Source organism: Moschus berezovskii, chromosome 8 (genome assembly GCF_049115385.1).
Source record: "Moschus berezovskii isolate FMDL1 chromosome 8, NW_MosBer_1.0, whole genome shotgun sequence".
NCBI classification, from domain to species: domain Eukaryota; kingdom Metazoa; phylum Chordata; class Mammalia; order Artiodactyla; family Moschidae; genus Moschus; species Moschus berezovskii.
In genome coordinates, this window is record NC_142467.1 from 106095040 (window position 1) to 106122421 (window position 27382).

Below are 27382 nucleotides of genomic sequence, written 5' to 3' on the forward strand. Positions count from 1 at the left end.
ACGCAGTGTGGACGGGAGCCAGAGCGCGGGCTGGACCCACTCCCTGTGCCACAGTCCTGAGTGGAGTGTAGACGGCAGCTACACAACCCTGTAGGTGTCTCCCCAGCACGGCCACGAGGGCTCTGGACCGCATGGAGGATTTCCACTTAAGGGCCAACTCCTAACCCGCTGTTGGTTATTCAACAGAACTGCCTGGTGACTCAAGGACATGAAGCCATCTTGAAAGTGAAATACAGTTGACTCTTGAACAGCACTGGGTTAGAGGCTCCACAATCAAAAATCTTCACAGAATTTATTCCTCCGTACCCACAAGTTCTGAAACGTGGATTCTTCCAACCAAGGACTGCATCATGCTACACAGTATTTGAGCGTCCCTGGTGGCTCAGTGGTAAAGAATCCATCCGCAATGCAGGAGATGTGGGTTCAGTCCTTGGGTTCAGAAGGTCAGGTCCCCTCGAGGAGGAAATGACAACCCACTCCACTATTCTTGCCTGGGAAATCCCATGGACAGAGAAGCCTGGTGGGCTACAGTCCATGGGGTCACAAAAGAGTCAGAAAAGACTTAGCAACTAAACCATCATGTAGTATTTAGTACTGAAAAAGATCCATGTATAAGTGACCTGCAGTTCAAACCCACACTGTTCAACGGTCAATTGGTAATAATGTCTGGGAGGTTCTGAGGCTCAGACCAGCTTTTTCAGAAAAAGCTGGGACAACACGCACCTTCTTCTGCCCCTTACAGAAAAGCCAAGGCTCCGTTGCAAAACAGTTTTATTTGTTATCAAATGAGATTATCACGCAAAAATAACTATACGGCTAGGCTAAGTGCATAAAGTGCTCAAGTTTTAAGAACCTGGGCGGGTCGCTGCAGGCTCCCTGCTCCCCGGAGCAAGGGGCACAGGACGCGCTTCCTTCCCCATGGGGTGCAGGAATGTCCTTGCTTGGGGTGGGGACACACTCTGCATGTGGATTCACAGCTCGACGTGGCCCAAGGGGCTCCTGACCTCTTCCTGAGTTTCCCCGCCAGTGGCCTCCTTGGGATTAAAATACCACCGGCTGAGGGCCTCGGGGCCCTGGGCCTCTTCCCAGACCTCCTGGTTGATTAAGGCTGTCTCTTTACTTGCCTCGGCGGAAAGTTCCAGAACCTGGTCGAAGCTCCTGTAACAACAAGACGACGATGAAATCTTTTCACCACCCCTACCAGCTTGCCCAAGCGCCTATGAGGCTGCCACATGGGGGAGACAGGTTCAGGGTGACCCTCCTTGGGCTCGTGGGAAAGCGCGGATGAGTAAGATTTGTCTGAGCAGAACTCAAACAGCAAAACCCCTAGAACAGGACTGGCCAGATATGAAGGAAAAGAGTCGTTTACTCGATAAATATTTAAGGAGTACCAACACCGTGCCAGGAACCATCCTAAGGGCAGGAGGCAGAGCCGCGAAAGGGGCACCGTCCCAGGGATGACACGACGTAAACAGCGGTGGGGCAACCGGCAGAAAACGCGCTTCCCGTTCACTCCTGCAACCCTCATTCCCATTCCCAAATGAGCACGCTTCCCGTTCACTCCTGCGACCCTGGGGACCTAGAACCCGTTGGCGTGTCTGATTTCGCCCCAGGCACACAGGGGAAGGCGATGCCATAGCAGGTGGTATTTATCATGAGGGCCTTTCAAACTTTTCAGGTACCTCAGGAAGTACATTTGACATCATAAAGAAGAAAACTACATTTCTTTTGGAAGAGGTGGAGGAAAGCCCCATGATTAGAAAAGTCCCGTGGGTGGCGGCAGGCAGGCAGCTTTGTGGGATTGGCCACTGGCTGTATGGACCTGGGCCCTGGTTACACAAGGGTGCCTGTTCGTGAAAGCCATTGTTACCACCTGTGGCTTTTCTACATGTATTTAGACATTAATAAGAGGTTCCAAGATCTCTCAAAGCCCCTATTCTGAAAAACACATGAAGACCGATCTAAGGGTCCCTGATGTGCTATGTTACCCAGGGGAAGTGATCGCCCCTTTCTATTTTGGCTGCTCAAGAACACAAACTTCCCTGGTGATCTAGTGGTTAAGACTTCACCTTCCAGTGCAAGGGGTGTGGATTCAACCCCTGGTTGGGGCGATAAGATTCCACGTGCCTCCCTGCCAAAAAACCGAAAAACATCAAACAGAAGCAATGTTGTAACAAATTCAATAAAGACTTTAAAACCGTCCACATCCAACAACAAAACCAAAAAATTTCTTAGAAAAAGAACACACACTGGGGTTTTCTTGGGTTGCAATAATCTTGCTCTCTCCCTGCCTTGCTGGACCTTCGTACCCTTGACCCCTGGAAATATCAGAGCTGCCCACCCTCTGGAGCACAGCACACCCTCCACAGGGCAGCTGCCAACAGCCTGTCTCTGCCTGAAGCGGAGGTGGCAGGGAGGGGTGCTACCTTTTTCTTAAACTGTTTTCTGCAATACCTTCGGAGTTCCATGTCCTTCTTCTGGATCACCTCCCTGAGTTCCCTCAGCACGTCAAATGCCTTCGCATTGTCTTCTGAGCTGCCAATGCCAAGATCTCCCAGCAGATGGCGTGTGGTCATCAATTCCCGCTGCAACTCGTCTGGAGGCAAAAAGGGGTCGTCATCCATGGTTTCAAGGCACCCCAAGCAATGGACACACGAGCTGGGTGGCCAACTAGATTTTTCTCCTTTTGCTGGAATGCTCTCGTGTGATGCCAGAATCGTGAAAGGCTCAAAGGAAGAAAGGGCAGTGAAGGAAGACATTCGTGCACTGGCACCGCGTCTGTGCCCCTTTGCTCAGATCACAGGGGTCTGAGACGGTGGGTCAGGTGTGTCTGCCATCAGGAAGTTACGGAAACACATCTGAAATGGCATACCGGTGTCCTCGCTACAGAAACGAATGTGTAAGACAGAGAAGATCTGGGTGAGAAGTAACTAAGAACAAACCCATGCTTTCCAGTCCCCGGTCCCACCACTTCTGCACCCCCTCCCCACTCCAGCCCCACGCAGAAAGCCGCCTGCAACAGTGCTGGGTCCCCCACATGCTCTAGCAAAACCAGCATCTCCGAGTCTGGTACAAGTCCCAATACTACACATCACAACTGTACGTTATAACACTTGGGGACCCTTGTAAGGGTTCTTATAAACACACATCTTCTTTGCCAAGAGATGGAACTGTGACCTCCCCGAAAGCCACATTCAGGTCTTAATCTCAGGTGCCTGTGAACGTGACCTAACTGGAAATGAGGTCTCCAGAGATGTAACTGAGTTAGAACGAGGTCATCAGAGAGGGGCCTAAACCAGCAACTGGTGTTCTTTTAAGGGGGGAGTTTAGACAAGGAGTCTCAGAAACAAGGTCGTGTGAAGACAGAGGCAGTGCCGTGACCCTGTGATAAAAACAAAATAAACTTAGTAACAATGGGGATTTCCCTGGCGGTACAGAGGTTAGGAAACAGCCTGCCATCGCAAGGGACATGGGTTTGATCCCTGATCTCCAGTTGCCTCGGGGCAGTAAGGCTGCGCCACAACTACAGCCAGAAAGGAGCCTGCACACAGCAACGAGAGCAGCCCCCACTCTCGACAACTAGAGAAAACCACGAAGACCCAGCACAGCCAGAAAGAAAACAATTAAATAAAAAACAGATAAAAGGAACAGCTGGGAAAAAAGAGAGAGAGAGAGGCAGAGTTTAGAGAAATGCTCCACCAGCCAACACCTGCCAGACACTGAAGCCAGGAGAGAGGCAGGGGATACATTCTCCACCAGAGACTCCAGAAGCATCCATCCCCAATGTGGCCCCCTCAGCTGGGAGGGAACACATATCTGTTGTTTTCAGCCACCGCATTTGTGCTATTTTGTTACAGAAGCCCTAGGAAACTCAACAGTCCCCAGGCCCAGCTCCTCCCAACTATTTAAGGAATTTATCAGACAAGGAGACCGAGAGTTACAAATAAAATTAGAAACCTGGACATGGATGACGGTTCAACAAGGCTCATTTTTCAAGGTCCTATGTCATACATATACTATTTCACATTGGAAAAGGCTTGATTTTATATCAGCTTCAAACCAAACATATTCAAGTGGCTCATGAGAGCTCAGCTTAGAAATTACCAAACTTTATGCCAAACTCTTCATGTGACGAGTTGACTCACTGGAAGAGTCTGATGCTAGGAGGGATTGGGGGTGGGAGGAGACGGGGATGACATAGAATGAGATGGCTGGATGGCATCACCGACTCAATGGACATGAGTTTGAGTGAACTCCGGGAGTTGGTGATGGACAGGGAGGCCTGGCGTGCTGTGATTCATGGGGTCGCAAAGAGTCGAACACAACTGAGCGACTGAACTGATGCCAAACTCTATGTCACCCTGCTTATTTAAATTATATGCAGAGTACATCATGAGGAACACTGGGATGGAAGAAGCACAGCTGGAATCAAGATTGCCGGGAGAAATATCAATAACCTCAGATATGCAGATGACACCACCCTTATGGCAGAAAGTGAAGAGGAACTCAAAAGCCTCTTGATGAAAGTGAAAGAGGAGAGTGAAAAGGTTGGCTTGAAGCTCAACATTCAGAAAACAAAGATCATGGCATCTGGTCCCATCACTTCATGGGAAATAGATGGGAAAACAGTGGAAACAGTGTCAGACTTTATTTTTTTGGGCTCCAAAATCACTGCGGATGCTGATTGCAGCCAGGAAATTAAAAGACGCTTACTCCTTGGAAGGAAAGTTATGACCAACCTAGACAGCATATTAAAAAGCAGAGATATTACCTTGCCAACAAAGGTCCGTCTAGTCAAGGCTATGGTTTTTCCAGTGGTCATGTATGGATGTGAGAGTTGGACTGTGAAGAAAGCTGATCGCCGAAGAATTGATGCTTTTGAACTGTGGTCCAAGAGAAGACTCCTGAGAGTCCCTTGGACTGCAAGGAGATCCAACCAGTCCGTTCTAAAGGAGATCAATCCTGGGTGTTCATTGGAAGGACTGATGCTAAAGCTGAAACTCCAATACTTTGGCCACCTCATGCGACGAGTTGACTCACTGGAAAAGACTTTGATGCTGGGAAGGATTGGGGGTGGGAGGAGAAGGGGATGACAGAGAATGAGATGGCTGGATGGCATCACCGACTCGATGGACATGAGTTTGAGTGAATTCTAGGAGTTGGTGATGGACAGAGAGGCCTGGTGTGCTGTGATTCATGGGGTCACAAAGAGTTGGACACGACTGAGCGACTGAACTGAACTGAATGCCATGTGAACCAGCAATTCCACTCCTTGGTATTTGTCTAGACAAAACTTTAATTCAAAGAGATACATGCACTCCGATCTTCAAAGCAGCACTATTCGCAATAGCCAAGACACAGAAGCAACCTGAATGTCCACCAACAGACGAATGAACAAAGGTGACGCAGTACATATATACAATGGAACACTACTCAGTCATAAAAGAGAATGAAACATGCCATTGCAGCAACATGGACGGACCCAGAGGCTATCATACTCCGCGCAGTAAGCCAGACAAAGACAAATATCACGTTACCCACCATGTGTGGGATGTGAAAAAAATCGGTACAGATGAACTTATCTACGAAAGAGAAACAGATTCACAGGCACAGAGAAAAGACTGGCGGTTACCAAGCAGGAGTGGGTTGGAAGAGAGATGGAGTGAAGGTCGGGATTCAGTCCAGTTCAGTTGCTCAGTCGTGTCCGACTCTTTGCGACCCCACGGACTGCAGCACGCCAGGCTTCCCTGTCCATCACCAACTCCTGGAGCTTGCTCAAACTCACATCCACTGAGTTGGTGATGCCATCCAGCCATCTCATTCTCTGTCATCCCCTTCTCCTCCTGCCTTCAGTCTTTCCCAGCATCAGGGTCTTTTACAATGAGTCAGTTCTTCTCAATAGGTGGCCAAAGTATTGGAGTTTAAGCTTCAGCATCAGTCCTTCCAATGAATATTCAGGACTGATTTCCTTTAGGATTGACTGTTTTGATCTCGCAGTCCAAGGGACTCTCAAGAGTCTTCTGCAACACCACAGTTTAAAAGCATCAATTCTTCAGCACTCAGCTTTCTTTATGGTCCAACTCTCATAACCATACATGACAACTGGAAAAACCATACTTCTAACTAGATGGGCCTTTGTCAGCAAAGTAATGTCTCTGGCTTTTTCATATGCTCTGTAGGTTGGTCATAGCTTTTCTTCCAAGGAGCAAGGGTCTTTTAATTTCATGGCTGCAGTTACCATCTGCATATTTTGGAGCCCCCCAAATATAAAGTCTGTCACTGTTTCCATTATTTCCCTATCTATTTGCAATGAAATAATGGGACTGGATGCCATAATGGTAGGAATGTTGAGTTTTAAGCCAACTTTTTCACTCTCTTTCACTTTCATCAAGAGGCTCTTTAGTAATTCTTCATGTTCTGCCAAAAAGGTGGTGTCATCTGCTTTTCTGAGGTAATTGATATTTTTCCCGCAATCACGATTCCAGCTGCTTCATCCAGCCCGGCATTTCGCATGATATACTCTGCATATAAGTTAAATAAGCAGGATGACAATATACAGCCTTGACGGACTCTTTTTCCAACTTGGAACCAGTCTGTTGTTCCATGTCCAATTCTAACTGTTGCTTCTTGACCTGCACATAAATTTCTCAGCAGGCACGTCAGGTAGTTTGGTATTCTCATCTCTTGAAGAATTTTCCAATTTGTTGTGATCTGCATAGTCAATAAAGCAGAAGTAGATATTTTTCTGGAACTCTCTTACTTTTTTGATAAGCAAACGGATGTTGGCAATTTGATCTGTGGCTCCTCTGTCTCTTCTAAATCCAGCTTGAACATCTGGAAATTCACGGTTTACATACTGTTGCAGCCTGGCTTGGAGAATTTTGAGCATTATTTTGCTAGTATGTGAGATGGGTGCAATTGTGCTATAGTCTGAGCATTCTTTGGCATTGCCCTCCTTTGGGATTGGAATGAAAACTGACCTTTTCCATTCCTGTGGCCACTGCTGAGTTTTCCAAATTTGCTGGCATTTGAGTGCAGCACTTTTACAACACCATCTTTTAGGATTTGAAATAGCTCAACTAGAATTCCATCACTAGCTTTGTTCATAGTGATGCTTCCTAAGGCCCACCTGACTTCGTATTCCAGGATGTCTGGCTCTAGGTAAGTGATCACACTATCATGGTTATCTCAGTCATGAAGACCTTTTCTGTATAGTTCTTCTGTGTATTTTTTCCACCTCTTCTTAATATCTTCTGTTAGGTCCTACCAGTTCCGTCCTTTATTGAGCCCATCTTTGCATGAAATGTTTCCTTGGTATCTCTAATTTTCTTGAAGAGATCTCTAGTCTTTCCCATTCTATTGTTTTATTTCTTTGCAATAATCACCTAGTAAGAAGTTTGGGATTAGTAGATGCAAACAAAGTATATATAGAGTGGTTAAACAGTATGGTCCCGCTGTATAGCATGGGGAAGTATATGAAGTATTCTGTCACTAACCAGAATGGCTGCCAAGTCCTGTCAGTCGTGTCTGACTCTGTGCAACCCCATAGACGGCAGCCCACCAGGCCCCTCTGTCCCTGGGGTTCTCCAGGCAAGAACACTGGAGTGGGTTGCCATTTCCTTCTCCATAACCATAATGGAAGAGAACATAAAAAATGATTGTATATATACATATATGTAGAGCTAAACTGGGCTTCCTTGGTGGCTCAGCAGTAAAGAACCTCTCTGCCAAAGCAGGAGACCTGGGTTCGATCCCTGGGTCAGGAAGAGCCCGTGGAGGAAGAAATGGCAACCCACTACAGTATTCTTGCCTGGAGAATCCCATGGACAGAGGAGCCTGGTGGGCCACAGACCATAGGGTCACGAAGAGTCAGACAAGACTGAGCACACACGCATAGCTGAATCACTTTGCTGTACAGCAGAAATTAACACAACACTGTAATTCAATCATACTTAAATGAGGAAGGAAGGAAGGGAAACAGGAAGTGAGAGAGAAAGGAAGGAGGCAAACTCTAGGGCAGCTAAAAACTTGCTTGAGAAAGAGACTTGTTCTAAAGAGAACCGTAGGGTCTTGGAAGGTACTCTTCACACCTGTCAACTTCTTCAAGTGACGCGTTAGATGGGAACGCCCTACGGGAAAGGTACCATCTCCACTCTGCTTAGAAGACAGGACAAGGTAGGGGGTGGTGGCCCTGTGGTTTCCCAGCTGCCAAAGCACCTTACTGGATCTGCCCAAGGCTGAGAGACGGCAGGCTCCCAGCATGCCTTTCAGGGCAGGAGATCACTGACAGGTCGTCCTACAAACCTGGGTTCCAATCCCCGTGCAGCTGTGACTCAGGACCGACCCTGAACAACTGCCAGCCTTGCCAGCCCCCGCATCCTCTGCCGTTTGACGGGGGACACACCATCTGCTTGCGAGGAGGCCCGTGACATGATACAGAGGGGTAAAGGCACCCAGGACACAGGCGATGCCAACACACCCCACTGGCTTGTCCTGCCCCTTGCCCAGCAGCCACCCCAGCTCTTACCTAAGAAGAGCTGCCTGTCTCCATCCAGGTGGACTGATTTCACGGGCAGCTCGTGCCGTGTGGTGTCCAGGGCTGTTGCGAATGTCTTGTACTGTTCCCGAAAGCGGCTGGTCACAGCCTCCAAGGGGCTCAGCATCTCAATCTGCAGGCAGGGAGGGAAGAGCCTCTGAGCTGAAGCCCTGCTCTCCCCTCCCTGCAAGTTCACCGGGCGGCACGTGTGAGTTAAAGACTCAGCACTGTTCTGGGACTTCCCTGGGGGTTGAGGTGAAGACTCCACACTTGGAGTGCTTCTAGTGCGGGGGATGCGGGTTCGACTCCTGGTTGGGGAATCTCAGATCCCATGGGCTGCACAGTGTGGACAAAAGAAAATAAAAATAAAAAACTGATTGTTGTCCAGTCACTAAGTCGTGTCCGACTCTTGGCAACCCCGTGGACTATAGCATGCCAGGCTCCCCTGCCCTCCACCATCTCCCAGAGTTTGCTCAGTTTCATGTCCATTGAGTCAGTGATGCGGACACCACCATTTAAGAAACTGGCAGCACCATTTAAAACATTTGATTAGACAAACCTTAATAAAAAAACACAGCACTGGTCCTCCCAGGTCTCCCTGGGAAGCTTCCAAGGGTGTGGCAGGCTCTCCCTAGTCCCAGCCGGCCAGCAGCAAGGTGGTCCAGGCCTCCTCACCAGGAACACGTGTCGGCCTTTCAGCATGTTCCAGGGCTGAGCCCCCGACTGGGATCACGGTGGACCCAGGAAGGCTGGGCCCTCCTGCTTCAGAGCATGGAGGTGACAGGCCTCCACCCACCAAGGCCGTGCCCACCAAGCCTTCTTCCCTCGGGCACGCTGTCTGGGGGTTGTAAGAATTCCTTTGCGTGATTATCTTTTCTTTTTCTTCTACTGTGAGGTCCAGGAGGACAGGGACCCGTTTTCAGCTTGGGGCCGGGCCACAGGGAACACTCACAAGCATGTGCTGGGTGTCACAGGCTGGACTTGTTCTCACAAATTCCTTGGGTGATACCCCAACCCCCGGCACCTCAGAACGTGGCCTGACTTGGAGACTTTACAGAGGTAATCCAGTTAAGGTGGGCCCTGATCAGTATGACAGGTGTCCTCGTGAAAGGGGGCAATGTGGAGATTTGCACTCATGGGGAGGAGGCCAGCTGACAATGAGACACAGGGAGAAGATGGCCACTGCCAAGCCAAGGACGGAGCCCGGGACACATCCTTCCCTCATGGCCCTCAGCTGGAACCCACCCTGCTGACACCTTGATCTCGGATGCACAGTCTCCAGAATGAAGTGAGAATAAGTATCAGTTGTTTAAGCTGCCACCCCATCTGTGGTCCTTGCTATGGTGGCCCCAGGACACACACTTACTGGGTGAGGAGCCCCATTTCCTGATCGAGCCTTCCTAGGTTCCCAGGGTTCACTGTGACCTTCCCTGACATGGACATTCCTGTCCATTCAGCACCAAGCCTGGATCTCCCACCAGCACCCAGGCCCACCTGGGCCGGCCAGACGGTGTCTCACTTTTCTTTTTTTGGCCACACCCCACGGCATGTGGGACCTTAGTTTCCCAACCAGGGGTGGGATGCGTGCCCCATGCACTGGAAGGTGGAGTGTTAACCAGTGGACCACTGGAGAAGTCTCCCAGGGCCCGTGTGTGTTAAAGAGACAGGCCCGTTTGCAGGCTGGTTCTGACATTACCGCCACGTCCTCTGATAAACTGCCACACAGAAATACAGTGCTGTCAAAAGCCGAGCACAGAGTTGAAGTCAAATGAGGAGGGACACTCACAATAAAGGCTCTCTCCAACCCCCCCAAAGGATTGATGCTGCTGGGACATGAGGCTTGGAGGCCGTGGTCACCCCTGACCTGTGCATCCAGGAAATCCTCCAGCTCCTTCTTCTTCTGACAGAGGAGAAGCCTGCGCTTCAACTCATAAGCCTTTTTCTGCAGTTTTTCCTTCTCTTTACACAATATTTCTAGGTTCTTTTCTGCCTGTTCTTCGAATGCAGACAGGCCATTCTCCATCTGGGAAATGCAAAACAAAGTTCAGGCTGAGGGGACCTTGCCTCCGTGTCTGACAGCGGCCACCCTTCCATCTGCAACGCACATGAAAAGAGGCTCCATCCTCACCTTCACAGTCAGCAGGGTCAGAAGGAGAGTCTGGGACTCCATCACTTCCATTGCTTGTGACAGATCCTTCAGGAGAAGAAAAAGATACGCCTGGTTCCCCAAGAACTGGTGTAAATCCAGTTCTCTCCCCCTGAGAGAGAAGGGGCAGAACCCTAACCCATATGCATTATCTTCAAACTAGTAATTTGCCACTTCTTGACTGTGTATCACCAAGCGGTCTCTGTCTTCTCACTTAGTCTTTTGGGGCCTCTGTGAAAGGACGAGGGTGCTCTTTGGTCCCTTTCTGGCTGGTGAGTGGTCTACTGCCAGCTGGAAGGCACCCACCAACCCGGTGACTCACCAGAACCAGGACTTGGGGCTCCCCTGCGGGCGAGACCACAGCCCAGCCACCCTCCCTGCCATGGTCAGGACCTGGCCTGTAGACCACCCTAGTGTGGCGCCAGAAAACCAGACCCCAATCTCCTTTTTCACATGACCCTGAATTTGTATCTCCTCCCATAGGTGTATACTTGGGAAGATGAAACTCTTTAAATCCTCTAAGAATGTTGTGGGTTTTGTCCTAAAAGGCACAGCTGACTTGTTCGCTCTTGGAGCAAGGCATCGAGGAGCACCTGGCATAAGGCAGGAGTTGAAACAAATTTAGTCAACCTGCAGCAGCGGCTTCCCTCTTGTTTCAGACACTTACTGGGCTCTTCTCACTCGTGGCAGAAGATGATGACAACTCAGCTTTCTTTGACTTTTTTTTTAATTGTGGAGTTTTTCGGACCACACTTTTATCTAAGATGAAGAAAAGTGTTATCCATAAAGTGAAAAGACACAGGCCACCCAATGCTCACTGCAGCTCTATTTACAAGAGCCAAGACATGGAAGCAACTAGATGTCCACTGACAGATGAATGAATAAAGAAGATGTAGTATATATCTGGGGCTTTCCTAGCTGCTCAGATGCTGAAGAGTCTGCTCGCAATGCAGGAAACCTAGGTGTAATTCCTGGGTTGGAAAGATCCCCTGGAGAAGGAAATGGCAACCCACTCCAAATTTCTTGCTTGGAAAATCTCACGGATGGAGGAGCTTGGCGGGCTATAGTCCATGGGGTCGCAAAGAGTCAAACATGACTAAGTGACTAACACTAGTATATATCTACAATGGAATATTATTCGGCCATAAAGAGAATGAAATAGTTCTATTTGCAGCAACATGGATGGACCTAGAGATTATCATACTAAATGAAGTCAAGACAGAGAAAGACAAACATCATATGATATCACTTAATGTGGAATCAAAAAAAAAAAAAAGAACTTATACACAAAATGCAAACAAACCCACTGATATAGAAAACAAGCTTATGGTTACCAAAGAGGAAAGGTGGGGGTGATAAATTAGGAGGTTGGAATTAACACATAAAATAGATACCCAATAAGGACCTCCTGTACAGTAAGGGAACTATACTCAGTATTTTATAATAACATATAAGGAAAAAGAATCTGAAAAATAATCTACGTGACCTTTATATATATATATATATATGAATCACTGTGTTATATATCTGAAACTTACACAACATTGTAAATCAACTATACTTTAAAAAAAAAAAAAGTGTTTCTAAGGTGAGAAGAGCAGATTTTGGAAGCCCTTAGGGATGCACTGCAACCCCCAGCAGGGGAATGGACAGGGACAGTGAATGACTTACCATGAATGGCTGAGAGATCCAGGTCAGACAGGGCAGTGTCATGCCCTTCCAGCAAGGTAGACTGCAGGTTGCCTTTGTCAACTCCACTGCCATCTATGGGACCCAAGGAGAATTCCCAGGAGTCAGCACAGTTAGCAAGATGTGGAAGCCTGGAAGCAGGAAACTTTTCTCTATAATACCACCTGCTTCCAAAAACTCAGTTTCTTGCAAAGAAGCAGTAGAGAAGGCTGAAAAAACCTTTGGAAATTCCCACCCACCAACCTGAATATATTTTAAAGTAGAACTAGAAAAGAGAGGCATTCTTTACGACCACAAGACACAAATAAGCCTTTCTGCTTAGTTTAAATAAAAGATGCTGTGTACATACGAACATACAAAACAGAAATAGACCTAGGACCTACTCTATAGCACAGAGAACTACACTCAATAGTTTGTAAAGACCTTTAAGGGAAAAGAATCGGAAAAAGAATAGACATAAATGTATATGTATAACTAAAGCTGACAACTGAAATACAACACTGTAAATCAATTATCCTTCAAAAAACATAAAAACAGGGAATTCCCTGGCAGTCCAGTGGCGAGGAATCCACGCTCTCACTGCTAGGGCCCTGGCTTGACCCCTGGTTGCAGAACCAAGATCCTGAAAGCTGTGTGGTGTGGTCAAAAATAAATAAAAACAAAATAAACGTATAAATAAACAAACAAGATGCTTTGCTCAGAGAATTCTCCAGACAACAACACTGGAGTGGGGAGCCATTCCCTTCTCCTAGGGGACCTTTCCAACCCAGGGATCGAACCTTGGTCTCTCGCACTGCAGGCAGATTCTTTACCATCTGAGTCACCAGAGAAGGCCAAGAGTTTAATAGCATGCAATATACATGTTCTGCCCTCTGCTCTTTTTCTCTCTCTTGTAGCTTCATTTTTTAGCCTCTATTTAAAAATGTGAAATTACACCTTGTACTGTCTAAAATGGGCACCTGGTGAACTGCAGGTTTCAATTAAACAAGGTTTCCAGAAGGCCGCAGAATGAGCAAATAGTATGTAAAATACAGTCATGTTAGCAAGTAAACAGAAAACTCTTCAATGAAGAACTACGCAGTTGAGGAAACGAGTAAAGTGACAAAAAGTATAGATGGTGGTACCTTTTGTGTTCAAATTTTTAAAAAACGCTCATTAGATAAACAAAAATCTATCAAGAGCAGCTGGTTGCCTCCTAGGTGAGGAATGGGAACTAAAGGTAAGAGATGGTGACTTTTTCTGTTTCCACTGGTTGAATGTTCTGTCATCTACATGTATAGCATTTCCATTAAGAAAAATAATTTCCTATCAAGCCATACAATGGAACTCAAGCAGTCTTTCTAAATTGTCATGGCTATGTTTAAATTATAATGCTGTCTTGGCACTACTGACATGGAGGGGCAGATCATTCTTTTTTGTGGGGCCATCCTGTGCTGAGGGTGTCAATCCCTGGTCTCCACCCACCAGCATCCCATACCACCCCCCTCAATAACCCCAGCTGAGAACCCTGAGTTGTAAATGTGGCAGGCCCAGTTTTTGACCCCTCTGACCATGCCAGCTTTCCCAGGTTCACACCGGCCCTCAACCCATCTGCATGAGAAAAGACTAAAAGGCCGGCTCCAGCTCCGTGTGCCCACTTCTCAGTCATGCCTGGGTCAAGGAACAGAATAATTTCTAACAAACAGCTAGAATAGAATCAGCAAGTTGCAGCCTGCAGGCCAAATCCAGCCCACTTCCTGTGTTTGTTAATAAAGTTTTATTAGGACACAGACATGCCCATTTGTGTACACATGGTCTGTGGCTGTTTTGATGCTGCAAAAAGCAGAGTTAACTGTTTGGTGACAGAGGCTGTCTAGACTGCAAAGTCTAAAATATTTACCACTGGCTCAGAAAAGTTTTGCTGATCCTTAATCTAAACAATAAAGCAGGAAATCTAAGTCGTAAAAGAACATATTTAGTTTTCTCCTATGGGACTCAAGTTATTGCCATTTTGAATGAGGGTTTGTGGGCCAAGAAAGTTATGCTTTTTGTGAATTGCTCTTCTACCAGAGAAGACTGCCCACTACCACTGGTGAGGCAGGCACAGGAGGAGTTGGATGGTGTGCTACTTTGGGGAGGAGCCTTCCCCAACTTCTAGAATGAGCACACTGACTAGGGCTGAACAGCAAATACACCAATAATGACCCTCTGAATGGTAGGCCATGGGTGAGCTTCTCCCTCTTGGGCTACATTCCCCCTTTTCTTTGGTCACACGGCATGTGGGATCTTAGTTCCCCGACCAGTGACTGAACTCGTGCCCCACCCCACCACCCCCGTCCCACACTGGAAGCTCAGTCTTAACCACTGGACTGCTAAGGAAGTCCCCGCTACCCATTTTTTAAATAACCAACACATGACACGTCTACAGTCAGAAACTGTGAAAGTTTTTCGTATCGCTCTGGTGAAAGCTTTTAGAAGACGATCCAACCCAAGATAGTGACAGGCAGGAGGATGTGGCCTCATACCCTCTCTGAAAGTCCTGCTCTGAGAGCTCTGGTGGGGAAACGGTCACATGAGCAAGGAACTGGTGCCACAAGTGAGCACCATGATGGCAATGTGGCTCTTCTCTGGGGCCACACAGGAAGGAAGAGACCGGCCCCCTCATTCCTCTGCCATCCCCTTCGGCTCCTCACACATCCCAAATCAGTCTTTACACTGAAACTCTCTGCCTAGTTCCTCTCCTTCATGCTTCCCATGAAGGAAAGGGAGTTTTAACCCAGCATACTTAGAAACAAAATTCTCCACCATGCTCATCACCCTCTGCGCCTCGGAGCTCTTTCACACCCTCCCCGCATCTTTACCCACCTTTGCTCTTTTGGAGCTGACTGGATTTTGTTCCACCTTCAGGCATCGTCCCACCGGCCTTTAACGCATCTGTTGCAGGAGCCTGTTAGGGGAATATATGACCTTCAGGGGACAAGATACCTTCCTTCCTGCCATCTGCAAAGGCTGCATCTGCTCTTACTTGGAGGCAAGGGGATAGACTCAAGGAGTTCTGACATTTAATTGCATATGTACAGGATGAGGACTTCCCAGGCAGTGCTAGTGGTAAAGAACCCGCCTGCCAATTCAGGAGACATAAGAGATGTGGTTCATTCCCTGGGTTGGGAAGATCGCCTGGAGGAGGGTATGGCAACCCATTCCAATATTCTTGCCTGGAGGATCCCATGGGCAGAGGAGCCAGGCAGGCTACAGTCCATGGGGGCACAAAGAGTCGGACATGAGTGAAGCAACTTACCATGCATGCCTGCACATAGAGGATAAATGTTATTTTTTTCAAAAAGGATACCCTCATATCCATTGAACATAGGAAACTATCAAAAATATGCTGGCGGTGATATCTGACATGGTAGATTACAGATGACTGATTTTCTATATACTTTTCAGTATTGCCCAGTTTTACAGAGAGAACATATTAATTCAGTAGTCAAAAAAAAACAAAGCTTCTGTACAGGTCTTACTCTTCAAAAATTATAAAAAAGCAAGCAACACTTGGAGCTGGCAAGCTGTCATAGTAATATAAAAGCAAAAAGAAAACCTTGTAAAGAGTGAAAATATTTTGATGTACAGACACCACTCCTATTCAGCCTCCCAAGAGAGGTCTGAGAATAATAAATAAAAGGCAAGCAAGTTGCAAAAGAAAAAAAGAAAACTCCCTTCTTGCAGACAGGATACTTCACATAGAAAATCCCAAAAGAGGTTTAGAAACACTGCTAAAACTAGAAAGTAAGTTTAGCAAGTTTGCAGAATACAGGGCCACTATAAAAAGATACTTCTAGCAATGAACAACTTTGTGTAGCCCACCAGGCTCCTCTGTCCATGGGATTATCCAGGTATGAATACTGAATGGGTTGCCATCTCCTCCTCCAGGGGATCTTCCTGAACCCAGGGATCAAGTCTGGGCTTCCTGCATTGCCAGTGGATTCTTTTACCACTAAGCCACCTAGGAAGCCCCCCAGTATGCTGGACACCTAAAACCAATATAATGTTATACGTGAATTATTTCTTAATTAAAAAATTAATAAAATCTCATCACAGAAAGAAACAAAGAAAAAAAAGACAGTATCTTATATAATAGCATTAAAAACCACCAAATACTTAGGTATAAACCTAACCAAACATGAAGAAGATCTATATGCTGAGAATTACAAAATACTGATAAAAGAAATCTAACAAAAACAAATAAATGGAGAGGAATACCATGTTCATGAATTGAAAGACTTGGGTGTTTTTAGGATCTTATTCTCCCTAAACTGATGCACAGATTCAATTAATTAAAATTCCAGAAGTTTTGGTAGGAAATGGCAATATAAGTCTGAAATTTGTACAGAAAGGCAAAGGAACTAGAAGTACCAGTTTTGGAAAAGAACAGAGTGGGAGAATTCACAGGACCCAACTTTAAGACTTACTACAAAACTATGTAATCTGGGCGGGGTATAAATGGCCAAAGGACAGACACACAGACAGTGGGAAAGAACAGTCTAGAAACGATGTACACGTGTAGTCAACTGCTTTGCAAGAGAGGTGATGAGACAATACCATGAGGAAAGGAGAGTCATTTCAACAAATGGCGCTGGAATATGAGGACGTCTTTTACTTCAAAATGAACCTGAATTCCATCATCACTGCAGATACAAAAATTAATTCAAAATGGACCCCAGACCTAAACATAAAACCTAAAACTATAAAACTCACTGGAGAAAACACAGCAGAAAATGTCTGTGATCTTGGCTGAGGCAAAGGTTTCTTAGATAAGACACCAAAAGCACATTCCATAAAAGCAGAAATTGATAAACTTCATCAAAAGTGAGAACTTCTGCTGTTCACAAGACACTTAAGAGAACAGAAAGCTAAGTCACACGCTGGAAAAAAAATATTTGCAAATCACCACAAAGGGCTGACATCGAGGACATAGAAAAAGCTCTCACAACTCAAGGATGAGGAAAAAACACCTAATTTTTTTAAATGGGTAAAAGATTTGAATTGACACATCACCAAAGACATAGGAATGGTCAATAAGTACATGAAAGGATGCTCCGTATCATCAGTTGTTATGAAGATGCAATTTAAAACCACAGTGAGATGCCCCTTCATACCCACTAGGATGGTGTCATCTTATGGGAATGGCTCTCCTCTGTGGCTGCAGCCTCTCTGGGTAAGTCGGGCAGTTTCTTACAAAGTCAAACAGACAACTCCCTTATAATTCCCCTCTTGGGGGAAATGCAAACACATCCATGCAGAATCCTGAACAGCAATGTTTAAGGTGGCTTTATTCATAACTGCCAAAAACGGGAAAAAACCCAATGTCCTCTGCCAGGGAATCGCTGAGCAAACTGTGGTCCATCCGTACAGTGGAATATTAATCAGCCAGCAAAGGAACCAGCACTAACTGTGCAGTGGCAGGCAGGGGGACCTTTATGTGAAAGTAGCCAGCCTGCAAGAGACTGCATCCTGGGTGGCACCTTTTAAAAGATCTTCTGGAAAAGCCAAGCTACAGGGACAGAAAACAAATCGTGGTTGCCTGGGATGGGGAAGGGCCAGTTCCAACAGAGCACAAGGGGTCTCAGGGGTGACAGATTTCTCCATCTTGACTTGGTGGGTCTGTGACTGGATGTACTTGTCAAAACTCACTCACGCTGAAAAGAGTGATGCTTCCTTTATGGAAACTACACCTTAATTTAAAAGATGAAAAAGAAGAAAATGGAGAAGCTCTTAAAAATCTAAAATACTACATAAGCATGTAGACACATGGGGGTGCTGTAACCAAGCTGTCCAGGGAATTTTAAAATTATGAAGTGTGGACTGTTAGCCTTTGTTGAAAATTACTTCAATAACGTAAACCACGGACTCTGGCTCCAGATATGTCATTTAGGTGCATCGGCTGTAAACACACCACTCTAGTGTGACATGTTGACAGCACGGAGGATAGGCATGTGAGGGGGTGGAGCGGGGTGATGTTTGGGAAATCTCTGTACTTTCCACTGTTTTGCTTTGAAACTCAAAATGCTCTAAAAAAATTAAGTCCATAAAAAAGAAAAAAATCACTCCAAGAAGCATATCAGTTGGCACAAAGGTATCCTTTTCCTTCAAGCCAGGTCTTAAATCACGTTAATTAGGAAAGAACCTGCCATTCACCCTACCAGAATAAAAGAAAGGCAGTAGAAACAACTGTTTAACTAAACTTTACCAAATCTTATGATTTTTTCTAAATCATAAACAAAGATTTGGAAAATGGGATAACACAAACTTTGCACACACTGGCGGTCCATACACACGGAAACAAAATGTCACTGGGTAATCTTACGACTTTTCATTAAACATCACACAAAGCAGGTTCTCAAACTGTTAAATGTTTTCTGCTGTCATTTTCAATGGTTTCATCATTCTCGTGGTGTGGCTAGAAGGTAAGTCACTAAGCCCTTCCTGTAACACTGGGCGATTCAGGGAAGTCACTTTTCCTGAGTCTTTCTCTCACACCCTACAGGTATTTTTTATGACACCAGCCAAGGCCAGAGAACTGTGTGCCAGGCATTAGAAGGAACTGCTTCAGGACAGGATCCAGAAAGGAATTACTATGTTGAGAGACAGGAATAACTTTATGATTCACTAGAGCTCATGGCTTTGCAAAAGGGATTCTCAAAGTGATCAGCCACCCACAACAGAGATGCAAGCCTTGGCGCAAAGGGTGTGACAGTCTCAAAGGCAAACTGGGCCAAACACCTGAAATGTTTCCTTTAGGACCAGGCTGTGTCTGGCTGGTGCAACTTGTCTCAGAATTCCAAGTTCCGAACTGTTTCAAATGTTACCTTTCTGGCAGCTTTCTTTTCATACTGCAAGTACCGCGACTCGACTATTCTTCCACCTGAAAGGGACAAACAGTTGGTTTATAATAAAACTACGGCATGGAGTGTCAAGAATCCACCAGGTACCCAGGATGCCCACACCCCACCTCGAAAGCTGGGCACTATCAGCCCTTGCTGCTCAGCCTTGAGCATGTATGAGACATCGATTGTATGCAAGAACACATATGAGATACCTCCTGTATATAAGGGCTTCCCAGGTGATTCAGCTGTAAAGAATCCGCCTGCCAATGCAGGAGGCGCAGGAGTCGTGGATTTGATCCCTGGGTCAGGAAGATCCCCTGGAGAAGGGAATGGCTACCCACTCCAGCATTCTTGCCTAGGAAATCCCATGGACAGTGGAGTCTGGCAGGCTGGTCCAAAGGGTCACAAAGAGCTGGACACGACTGACTGATGGCACACACACATGCGCACACACACACTGTACACAAACAAGTGCTTGGGCTAGAGGTGGAGCCAGAGAGACCCAAGAAACTACCATCAAGAAGAGCAAGGGGGCTTCGCTGGTGGCGCAGGGGTAAAGAATCCACCTGCTAATGCAGGAAGCCGGGTTCAACCCCTGATCCCACATGGCTTGGAGCAGCTAAGCTGGTGCACCGAGCCTGTGTGCTCGAGCCTGGGAACCACAACTCCTGAAGCCCCCAGCACCCTATAGCCTGTGTTTGGAACAACAAAATCCACTGCAGTGACAAGCCTGAGCACCATAACTAGAGCGTAGTCCCCGCTCATTGAAACCAGAGAAGAGCCCATGCAGCAACGAAGATCCAGCACAGCAAAAATTAAACAGGTAAATAAAATTATTTTTTAAAAAAAGGAAGAGCATGAATATGTGCCAATGGTCAGAAGAGAAAGTGGACTTGGGGCAGGGCAGGGAAAGCAAGAAAGAGCTTCCAAGGGAGCCACCTGGGAATTCCCTGGCGGTGCAGTAGTCAGGACTCTGGGCTCAATCCCTGCTTGGGGGAACTGAGATCCCACAGACGCTGCCGCTTGGCCAGAAAAAGAAAAAAGGCAAAGATGGCCACCTGTTTCCCTTCTCCTCCCACCCCACCTGCCCTTCTGCCGCCCAAGCCCACCTATGACCCAATCATGGTGCTGCCCTTACGCCCCCAAACCCACTCCCAGTCCAGGACTGCTCCCCGAGACTCACTCAGGGCCAGTGCCCTTCTGGAGCCAGCCACAGTCCCCGGCCAAAGTCCAGCCCAGGCCCCTCCACACCTGACCCCGGGGCACTGCAAGCGGAGGGAGGAAACCCAGCCCCGCCCTCCTCCAGGGCCTCTCGCCCCACGCCCAGTGCTCACCCCCAGTCCTCTGCTCTGGCCCGCCACCTCCCACCTCGGGTCATCCCTCCACTCAGCTGGTGACACTTTCCCTACTTGACTGGGAAGACAAAGCAGTCCCAGGAGGCCCTACCACCTGGGCATCTAGCTGCCTCCCAACCTGAGGCCCATAACCTGGGCTCTCCCATGTGACGTGACTTCCATGCTTGGGGGTAAAACAAACCCCCAGCTCTGGGTGCAGGGGCCCAGCCCTTGCCCAGTTAGGCAACTGTCCTGGCAAACCTAGTCCCCAGCCCCGCCCTATATAACTCCATTTCCCCTCCCCAAGGGCCACACTGTTCATTCTCTCTCCACTCCAACCCCCGCCCCTCCCACTTCTCTGCTCCCCTTTGCTATGCTGGCTCCTCCTCCTCTCCTCCCCGCTTCCCAGTCTGGCCCTCACAACCACGAGGCCACCGCAGAAATTCCTTCCGGCCAGCCCCCTGAGAGGTCCCAGCCCCAAGTCCAGCAGGCTGTTCTCAGTGCTCGCTCTGAAGCAGCTGCAGTGGGCGGCACGCTGGCTGCACCTCCTCTCTGCCACACTGTGTCCTCAGGCTCGCCGCCCTGCGGCAGCTGCAACAAGCTGTCTTGTGGGTTCAAGAGCTGTTGAAGGCTGAGCGCCTCCAGGCCCCTTGCGGGTCCTTTGTCCCATTCCTCAAGCTAGCAGGCTGGAGGGAGAGCTGGTAGTCACCCCAGGTGTGCCCCAGGGAAGAGCCGTGCCTGCAGGGAGAGTGGGCTCACTCAGACAGTCAGGCAGGAGGCACCAAGGGTCCAGGTCAGAACAGGCAGGGTCCAGGGTAATCACGCCATACCTGGGATCTGCTGCCAGGGTCCAGCAAGGGACTGGGGCGAAGGACACCCCGATTTCCAGGTGCAGGAGACCATAATGCACTGGGTCTAATACCATCAGCAAAGGAGTTGATTCATCTAGGAAGGAGATTCTGGGTTCCCTGCACAACTGAAAAGCAGTTTCAAGTTGCTGGAAAACAGAATGCACCTGCTTGTTCTCAACAGCGGTGGGTTTTCCAAAGAAGCAATGTTACAAGAAAGGATATAATTTGTGTCCAAGAACTAGACCATGTGTAAATAGGACAGATGTTACAGACCAGGTGACATAAACCTCCAGTCACTGGGGAACTAGAATTCTGCTTCAAATTCTCTGAGATCCACACTGATGCAGGGCATAAAAATAACTTCAGCGTGACAGAGACTAGAGCTGCAATGTGGGAGAACCTTGGGTCTACCACCCAAACTGGGTACTGCCAAGAGTCAAGGAGGGCTGGTGATGGCGACCCCAGACACACAGGTGGACATCAGACACGTGGATACCCCTGAAAGACTGACATACTTATTCAGAAACAAGCTTTGATGTTTTATAACAAATGCAGCTCAGACTCTCCTCACCCACTTCTACACATGGGTGTGTCCTGGGCACAACCCAAGATCCCCATGGCCAGAAAGGCCCACTGCCCTGAACAACGCCCACCAGGTCCTGCTGCACCCTTGGCTGCAGGACTGGGTGACTAAACTCAGGGTCCCCAAAGGTGTGACTAGAAAGAAGGAAAGCCCTAGCTCTCCTGCTCTGACCTGTTTTTCCCTTTTTCCCCAGAAGCACTTACTGGGGGGGCGGGGCACAGGGGAACCACTTTTTTTTTCTGGCCGAGCCAGCAACATATAGGATCTTAGTGCCCTCATCAGTGCCCACTGCGTTGGAAGTTCCACAGAAGTCCAAAAATCACTCCATTTCAGTGGATTCCATTTCAAAAGCTGGATTCTCCAATTCTACTCACCTTGTGCTCTTCCTTTGCTCCGAGCACCCCTAGCAGTACTGGGGCCTACTGCAGGCGGCTTCCTAAAAGAGAGAAATGGGGGGGGGGGCTCTTGTTAATGCAGGGTGGTAAAAAGCTCTGGGCTGGGCTTCCTTGGGACTGCCGTGTCCCAGCACCCACCCCTCTAGCCCATCTCTGCAAGGTGGGGCCACCTCCAAGGGACGAGGGATACTGAGTCCCAGCCTTGTCACCTGGGGAAAACACCTGAGAAGAGCAAGCTTTTTTTTTGTTGGCTGTGCCACGTGGCATGTGCGGTCTCAGTCCCCCAGTCAGGAATTGAACCCAAGCCCCCTGCGATGCAAGTGCAGAGTTTTAACTGCTGGACCGCCAGGGAAGGCCCAAGATTGAGCATTTTTGCCGAGTCTGAACGATCTCAACTTCATTAATTCATTGGGCGTTTGTGTGCCAACTGTATACCACTGAGAATACATGGTGAACAGTAGTCTAGGTTTCTTCTCTGAGAGGGATAACCAGCAATTTCCTATCAGGCAAGTGTGAAGAGAGAACGCCCAAGACAGGTAAAGGGGTGGGGCTTGGGGGGCGAGTGACAAGCACCGGTAACTCACATACATGAGGAAGGACATTCCCAGACGGACCATCACGGTCAAGGACACAGGAGCCCTTGAGGAGAGGGCACAGAGAATGATGTGGAAACTGGACTCAATAAGCTCCAGTGTCTCAGGAGTAAAGAATCCACCTGCCAATGGAGGAAATGTGGGATTGATCGCCAAGTCAGGAAGACCCTCTGGAGGAGGAAATGGCAACCCACTCCAGTATTCTTGCCTGGGAAAATCTCATGGATGGGAGGCCTGGAGTCACAAAAGAGTCAGACAAAACTTAGCAACTAAACAATAAGAGCCCTATGGCTTAGGAGAAGACTGAATTTGAGGAGGGGGTGAAGGATGGTAAAACACTGAGTCCCAAGAGCCAGGAGGGCAGGAGGTACTTGATAAATATTTGTCAGACGAATAACTCAGGAGTGTTCGCTGGAGGGCAATTCTGACTCCTACGAGACATTCGGCAGTGTCTGAACACCCGTGATTGCCGGGAGAAATATCGATAACCTCAGATATGCAGATGACACCACCCTTATGGCAGAAAGTGAAGAGGAACTAAAGAGCTTCTTGATGAAAGTGAAAGAGGAGAGTGAAAAGGTTGGCTTGAAGCTCAACATTCAGAAAACAAAGATCATGGCATCTGGTCCCATCACTTCCTGGGAAATAGATGGGGAAACAGTGGAAACAGTGTCAGACTTTATTTTTTTGGGCTCCAAAATCACTGCAGATGCTGATTGCAGCCATGAAATTAAAAGACGCTTACTCCTTGGAAGGAAAGTTATGACCAACCTAGACAGCATATTAAAAAGCAGAGACATTACTTTGCCAACAAAGGTCCATCTAGTCAAGGCTATGGTTTTTCCAGTGGTCATGTATGGATGTGAGAGTTGGACTGTGAAGAAGGCTGAGCACCGAAGAATTGATGCTTTTGAATTGTGGTGCTGGAGAAGACTCTTGCGAGTCCCCTGGACTGCAAGGAGATCCAACCAGTCCATCCTAAAGGAGATCAGTCCTGGGTGTTCATTGGAAGCACTGATGTTGAGGCTGAAACTCCAATACTTTGGCCACCTCAAGCGAAGAGTTGACTCACTGGAAAAGACTCTGATGCTGGGAGGGATTGGGGGCAGGAGAAGGGGATGACAGAGGATGAGATGGCTGGATGGCATCACCGACTCAATGCACATGAGTTTGGGTGAACTCCGGGAGTTGGTGATGGACAGGGAGGCCTGGCATGCTGCGATTCATGGGGTCGCAAAGAGTAGTCGGACACGACTGAGAGACTGAACTGAACACCCATGATGGTCACAACAGAGGGGACTGCTATCGGCCTAGTGGGGGAGACCAGTGCTCAACACCCTGCAATGCACAGGATGGCGCCCATCACAGAGATGACCCTGCTCCAGATGCCAGCATTACCAAGGTTGGGGGACCCCTGATGTGGTGAATGAGTGATTGGCAGCATGGGAGGCAAGTCTGCTGCAAAACTGTCAAAAAATTACAAACCCTGATGGGAGTTAGGGGGAAAATGAATACATGTTTGTGTATGGCTAGTCCCTTCACCGTTCACCTGTAACTACCACAACACTATTAACTGGCTATACCCCAAGACAAAATTTTAAATAAAAAATGAACCCCGAATATTCTTCAACCCTAAAAAGGAATGAAGTACTGATACGTGTTGAAACAAATAAATCTCAAAAATGTTGTCCTGAGTCAAAGAAGCCAGGCACTTAACGTCATGTATTGCATAATTCCATTGATAGGAAATATCCAGAACAGGCTAATCCACAGAGACAGAAAGCAGAGTGCTCAAGAGATATATATATATATATATATATCAGTCATAATTACACACACACATATATATATGTAATTATGACTGATTTGACTTGATTTGATGTATGGCAGAGACCACTACAGCGGGACGCCAGGCAGGGGTCTGGCCACTGTCAATCCTCCTGATGTCACAAGACAGGCTCCACTGGTGACAGCGGTGCTGGGCCCCTTGTTCAGTTCAGTGTAGCCACCTTCCATGTTCTGGGTTCTGACCCAAGGTGAGACCCAGGCCAGGGCTGGGGGTACCTCCAAGCCACAGTGAGGAGAGGCAACTTAACAAATGCTGGCTGGACATCAGCTGCTCTGCTCCTTCATGAATGTTCCCAACCCCACAGATACCTAACTGTTGGCCTGCTTTCTCTGTTTTCCAAACAAGGACCTGGAATTTATACAGGTCACCCCTAGGGAGTCTCAGAGCTGGAAAGGGACAGAGGAAAGATTCCCACTGGGCTACTCAGGTGGTGCCAGTGGTAAAGAACCTGCGTGTCAATGCAGGAGATAAAAGAGACGAGGGCTCAATCCCTGGGTTGGGAAGATCCCCTGGAGGAGGGCACGGCAACCCGCTCCAGTATTCTTGCCTGGAGAATCCCATGGACAGAGGAGCCTGGCAGGCTACAGTCCACAGAGCCTCAAAGAGTCGGACATGACTGAAGAGACTTAGAGACACACACACGGATTCCCGCTGGGGTCTGCGCCAGGGCTCTGGAGACAAAGCAAAGGGACTCGGGCCAAACCTGCAGGCACCTGGAGCGTTGGGGAAAGGGTGGCACTACACCTGTGCCAGCCTCAAGTGCTTCCCCCGAACTGCAGAGAGGCTAATGTCAATCTCACAGTTAGGACACGGGGCTGTGGAATAAACACAAGTGATTTCAGGCGGCCCACTAAATTTTCATGCGCACAGGCACAATAAACATTGGTGGAATAAACAAAGCCTTGTGAGACATGGAGTATTTCTTATCAATCAACAAGGATGCCCCAGTCATCAATGATTCCAGCCCTCCAGGGCACGCAGGAAGGAGACAAATACCTAGGCAGCCCAGCAGCCATTAGGCCACAGCCACTCCATATGGGGGGCCCTGAAGAACTCAGTGCGGGATACTGGCCCTAGATGGTTGCGATTAATATGAAACGAATGATTCCAGTGAGCCCAGGATGTTGCATCTTTCCCTACACACAAAAGCGCTAGATTCCTTAATTTGAAACACCTGGTTTTCTTTAACTCACAATAATCTCTGGACGTTCAGGCTATCTGCCCTTTGTTACCAACTGTTTAGGCCTTCCCCCAGGCCACAGGTTGGAGGCCTTGCACCAAGGCCACAGACACAAAGCCCAGAACCAAGGTCGCCTCTGAAATTAACTGAGCCCCTTTGTAACCATTGCTAAAAGCCCACCCGCCATGATCATCACCAGCAGGCTTCCAGACCCTGATTTACGCAAAAATGCCCACAGCTGGACTCACCCTAAGGTGCCCTAACCAATCACCTAACGCCAACCTTCCAGCAGGAGTTTTCTTGGTCTTGAGGCTATAAAACTTGGCTATTAATCCATGAAACCTGTCAATCCACTCGCTGCATTTGCAGCGCCTTCATTATCTCTGCTCTTTGCTCTTAATAAACTCACTCCCTTCTGAAATGCTGTCTGGAAATTCTTTTCCAACCCAAGCTCAGACTGCCTCAACACAAATTTTCATCTAATCTGACTCCTCCCTGTCCTTTCCGAGAAATTTTCTCACGGTTACTTGAGATGCTGCCTCCCAGGCTTAAGTCCTAAAAATTTCCGCTGAATAAAACACAACTCTCAACTTTCAGGTTGTGACTATTTTTTAATTTGACACCCGGAATCACACCTGGCAAGGGATAAGTATTCTACATCTGTCTCTTGCTGTGTGAGCCTAGGCAAATGATCTTTCCTCCCTAAGCTTCCATCATCTCATTTGTAAATTAGGAACATAGGACTAAAAAAAAAATGTCGATGAAAGGAGATATTTCAGCGGTTCAATAGCTGTCCACTACAAAAAAGATAACTGGAAGAACTACGGATCACACCGAGTGGCGAGGCACTGCTCCGAACGCTTTTAAACCTCACGCTAGGCGGCGTCGTCATCAGCCAGGTTTGTCCAGGGAGGAAAGCGAGACAGAGAGAGGTTAAGTCACCCGCCGCAGAACTCCCCGGATGGAAACTTCTGCCCAGGGACTCGAACTCGCCCTCGGGTCCTGCGCCCACGCTCTCCAGCATGCACAAGGCCGCGTCCCACCTCCCAGAACCGCGCGTCTCCGTGGTTCTCGGAGGGGCTCAGATTCGAACTCACCCCGAGGACATTTACCTCCCCAGATCTGCGGCCCCTCTGTCCCCAGCCCTCGACTACAGCCCTCCAGCTGACACCCACAAATCCAGGCCCGCAGCGCCACAACTTACCGGGCGCCCCGCCCCGAGGTATCCGCCATTTTCCCGCCTTCAACTCAAAGGCCGGCCTCTCAAGGCGAACCCCCCGCCCCCCCGGACCAGGCCATATCGCGACGCCGCAAGAGGGGTGACCGTGAGTGGAGCGGTAGCCTCCTGCGCGCGAGTCTCTCT

At 48.1% G+C, this 27382-nt stretch overlaps 1 protein-coding gene across 7 annotated transcripts; it reads right to left on the reverse strand.

The window, feature by feature from the left end:
- Positions 1 to 708: 708 nt before the first annotated feature.
- HAUS8 (HAUS augmin like complex subunit 8) lies at positions 709 to 27380 on the reverse strand. 7 transcript variants are annotated; one of them, XM_055430619.2, is made up of 12 exons: positions 27224 to 27245; positions 22377 to 22438; positions 21399 to 21544; positions 19217 to 19272; positions 15216 to 15297; positions 12354 to 12446; positions 11350 to 11441; positions 10665 to 10730; positions 10401 to 10559; positions 8528 to 8669; positions 2455 to 2596; positions 709 to 1158 (listed from the first exon to the last, which is right to left on the reverse strand). In XM_055430619.2, exons 3-12 carry the CDS (start codon positions 21469 to 21471, stop codon positions 972 to 974), a joined length of 1092 nt encoding a protein of 363 aa, XP_055286594.2. In that variant the 5' UTR covers positions 21472 to 21544; positions 22377 to 22438; positions 27224 to 27245; the 3' UTR covers positions 709 to 971. The 7 variants fall into 7 exon arrangements, with proteins under 7 accessions (XP_055286594.2, XP_088695273.1, XP_055286592.2 ...); XM_055430617.2 differs by lacking the exon at positions 21399 to 21544 and adding an exon at positions 22986 to 23112 and having other exon boundaries at positions 713 to 1158; positions 27224 to 27338; XM_088839147.1 differs by lacking the exon at positions 27224 to 27245 and having other exon boundaries at positions 21399 to 21565; positions 22377 to 22427.
- Positions 27381 to 27382: the final 2 nt, after the last annotated feature.

Bases quoted from the DNA above. Each gene is read 5' to 3' on its own strand.
- HAUS8 (XM_055430617.2), bottom strand. From the start codon at position 23,014: ATGGTCCGTCTGGGAATGTCCTTCCTCAT. The intron at 15,298-19,216 runs GTAACATTTGAA...TTCCCCTAACAG, and splicing joins AAAAGAAAGCTGCCAGAAAG to GCTCCTGCAACAGATGCGTT. The intron at 2,597-8,527 runs GTAAGAGCTGGG...TTTTGCCTCCAG, and splicing joins AGACAGGCAGCTCTTCTTAG to ACGAGTTGCAGCGGGAATTG.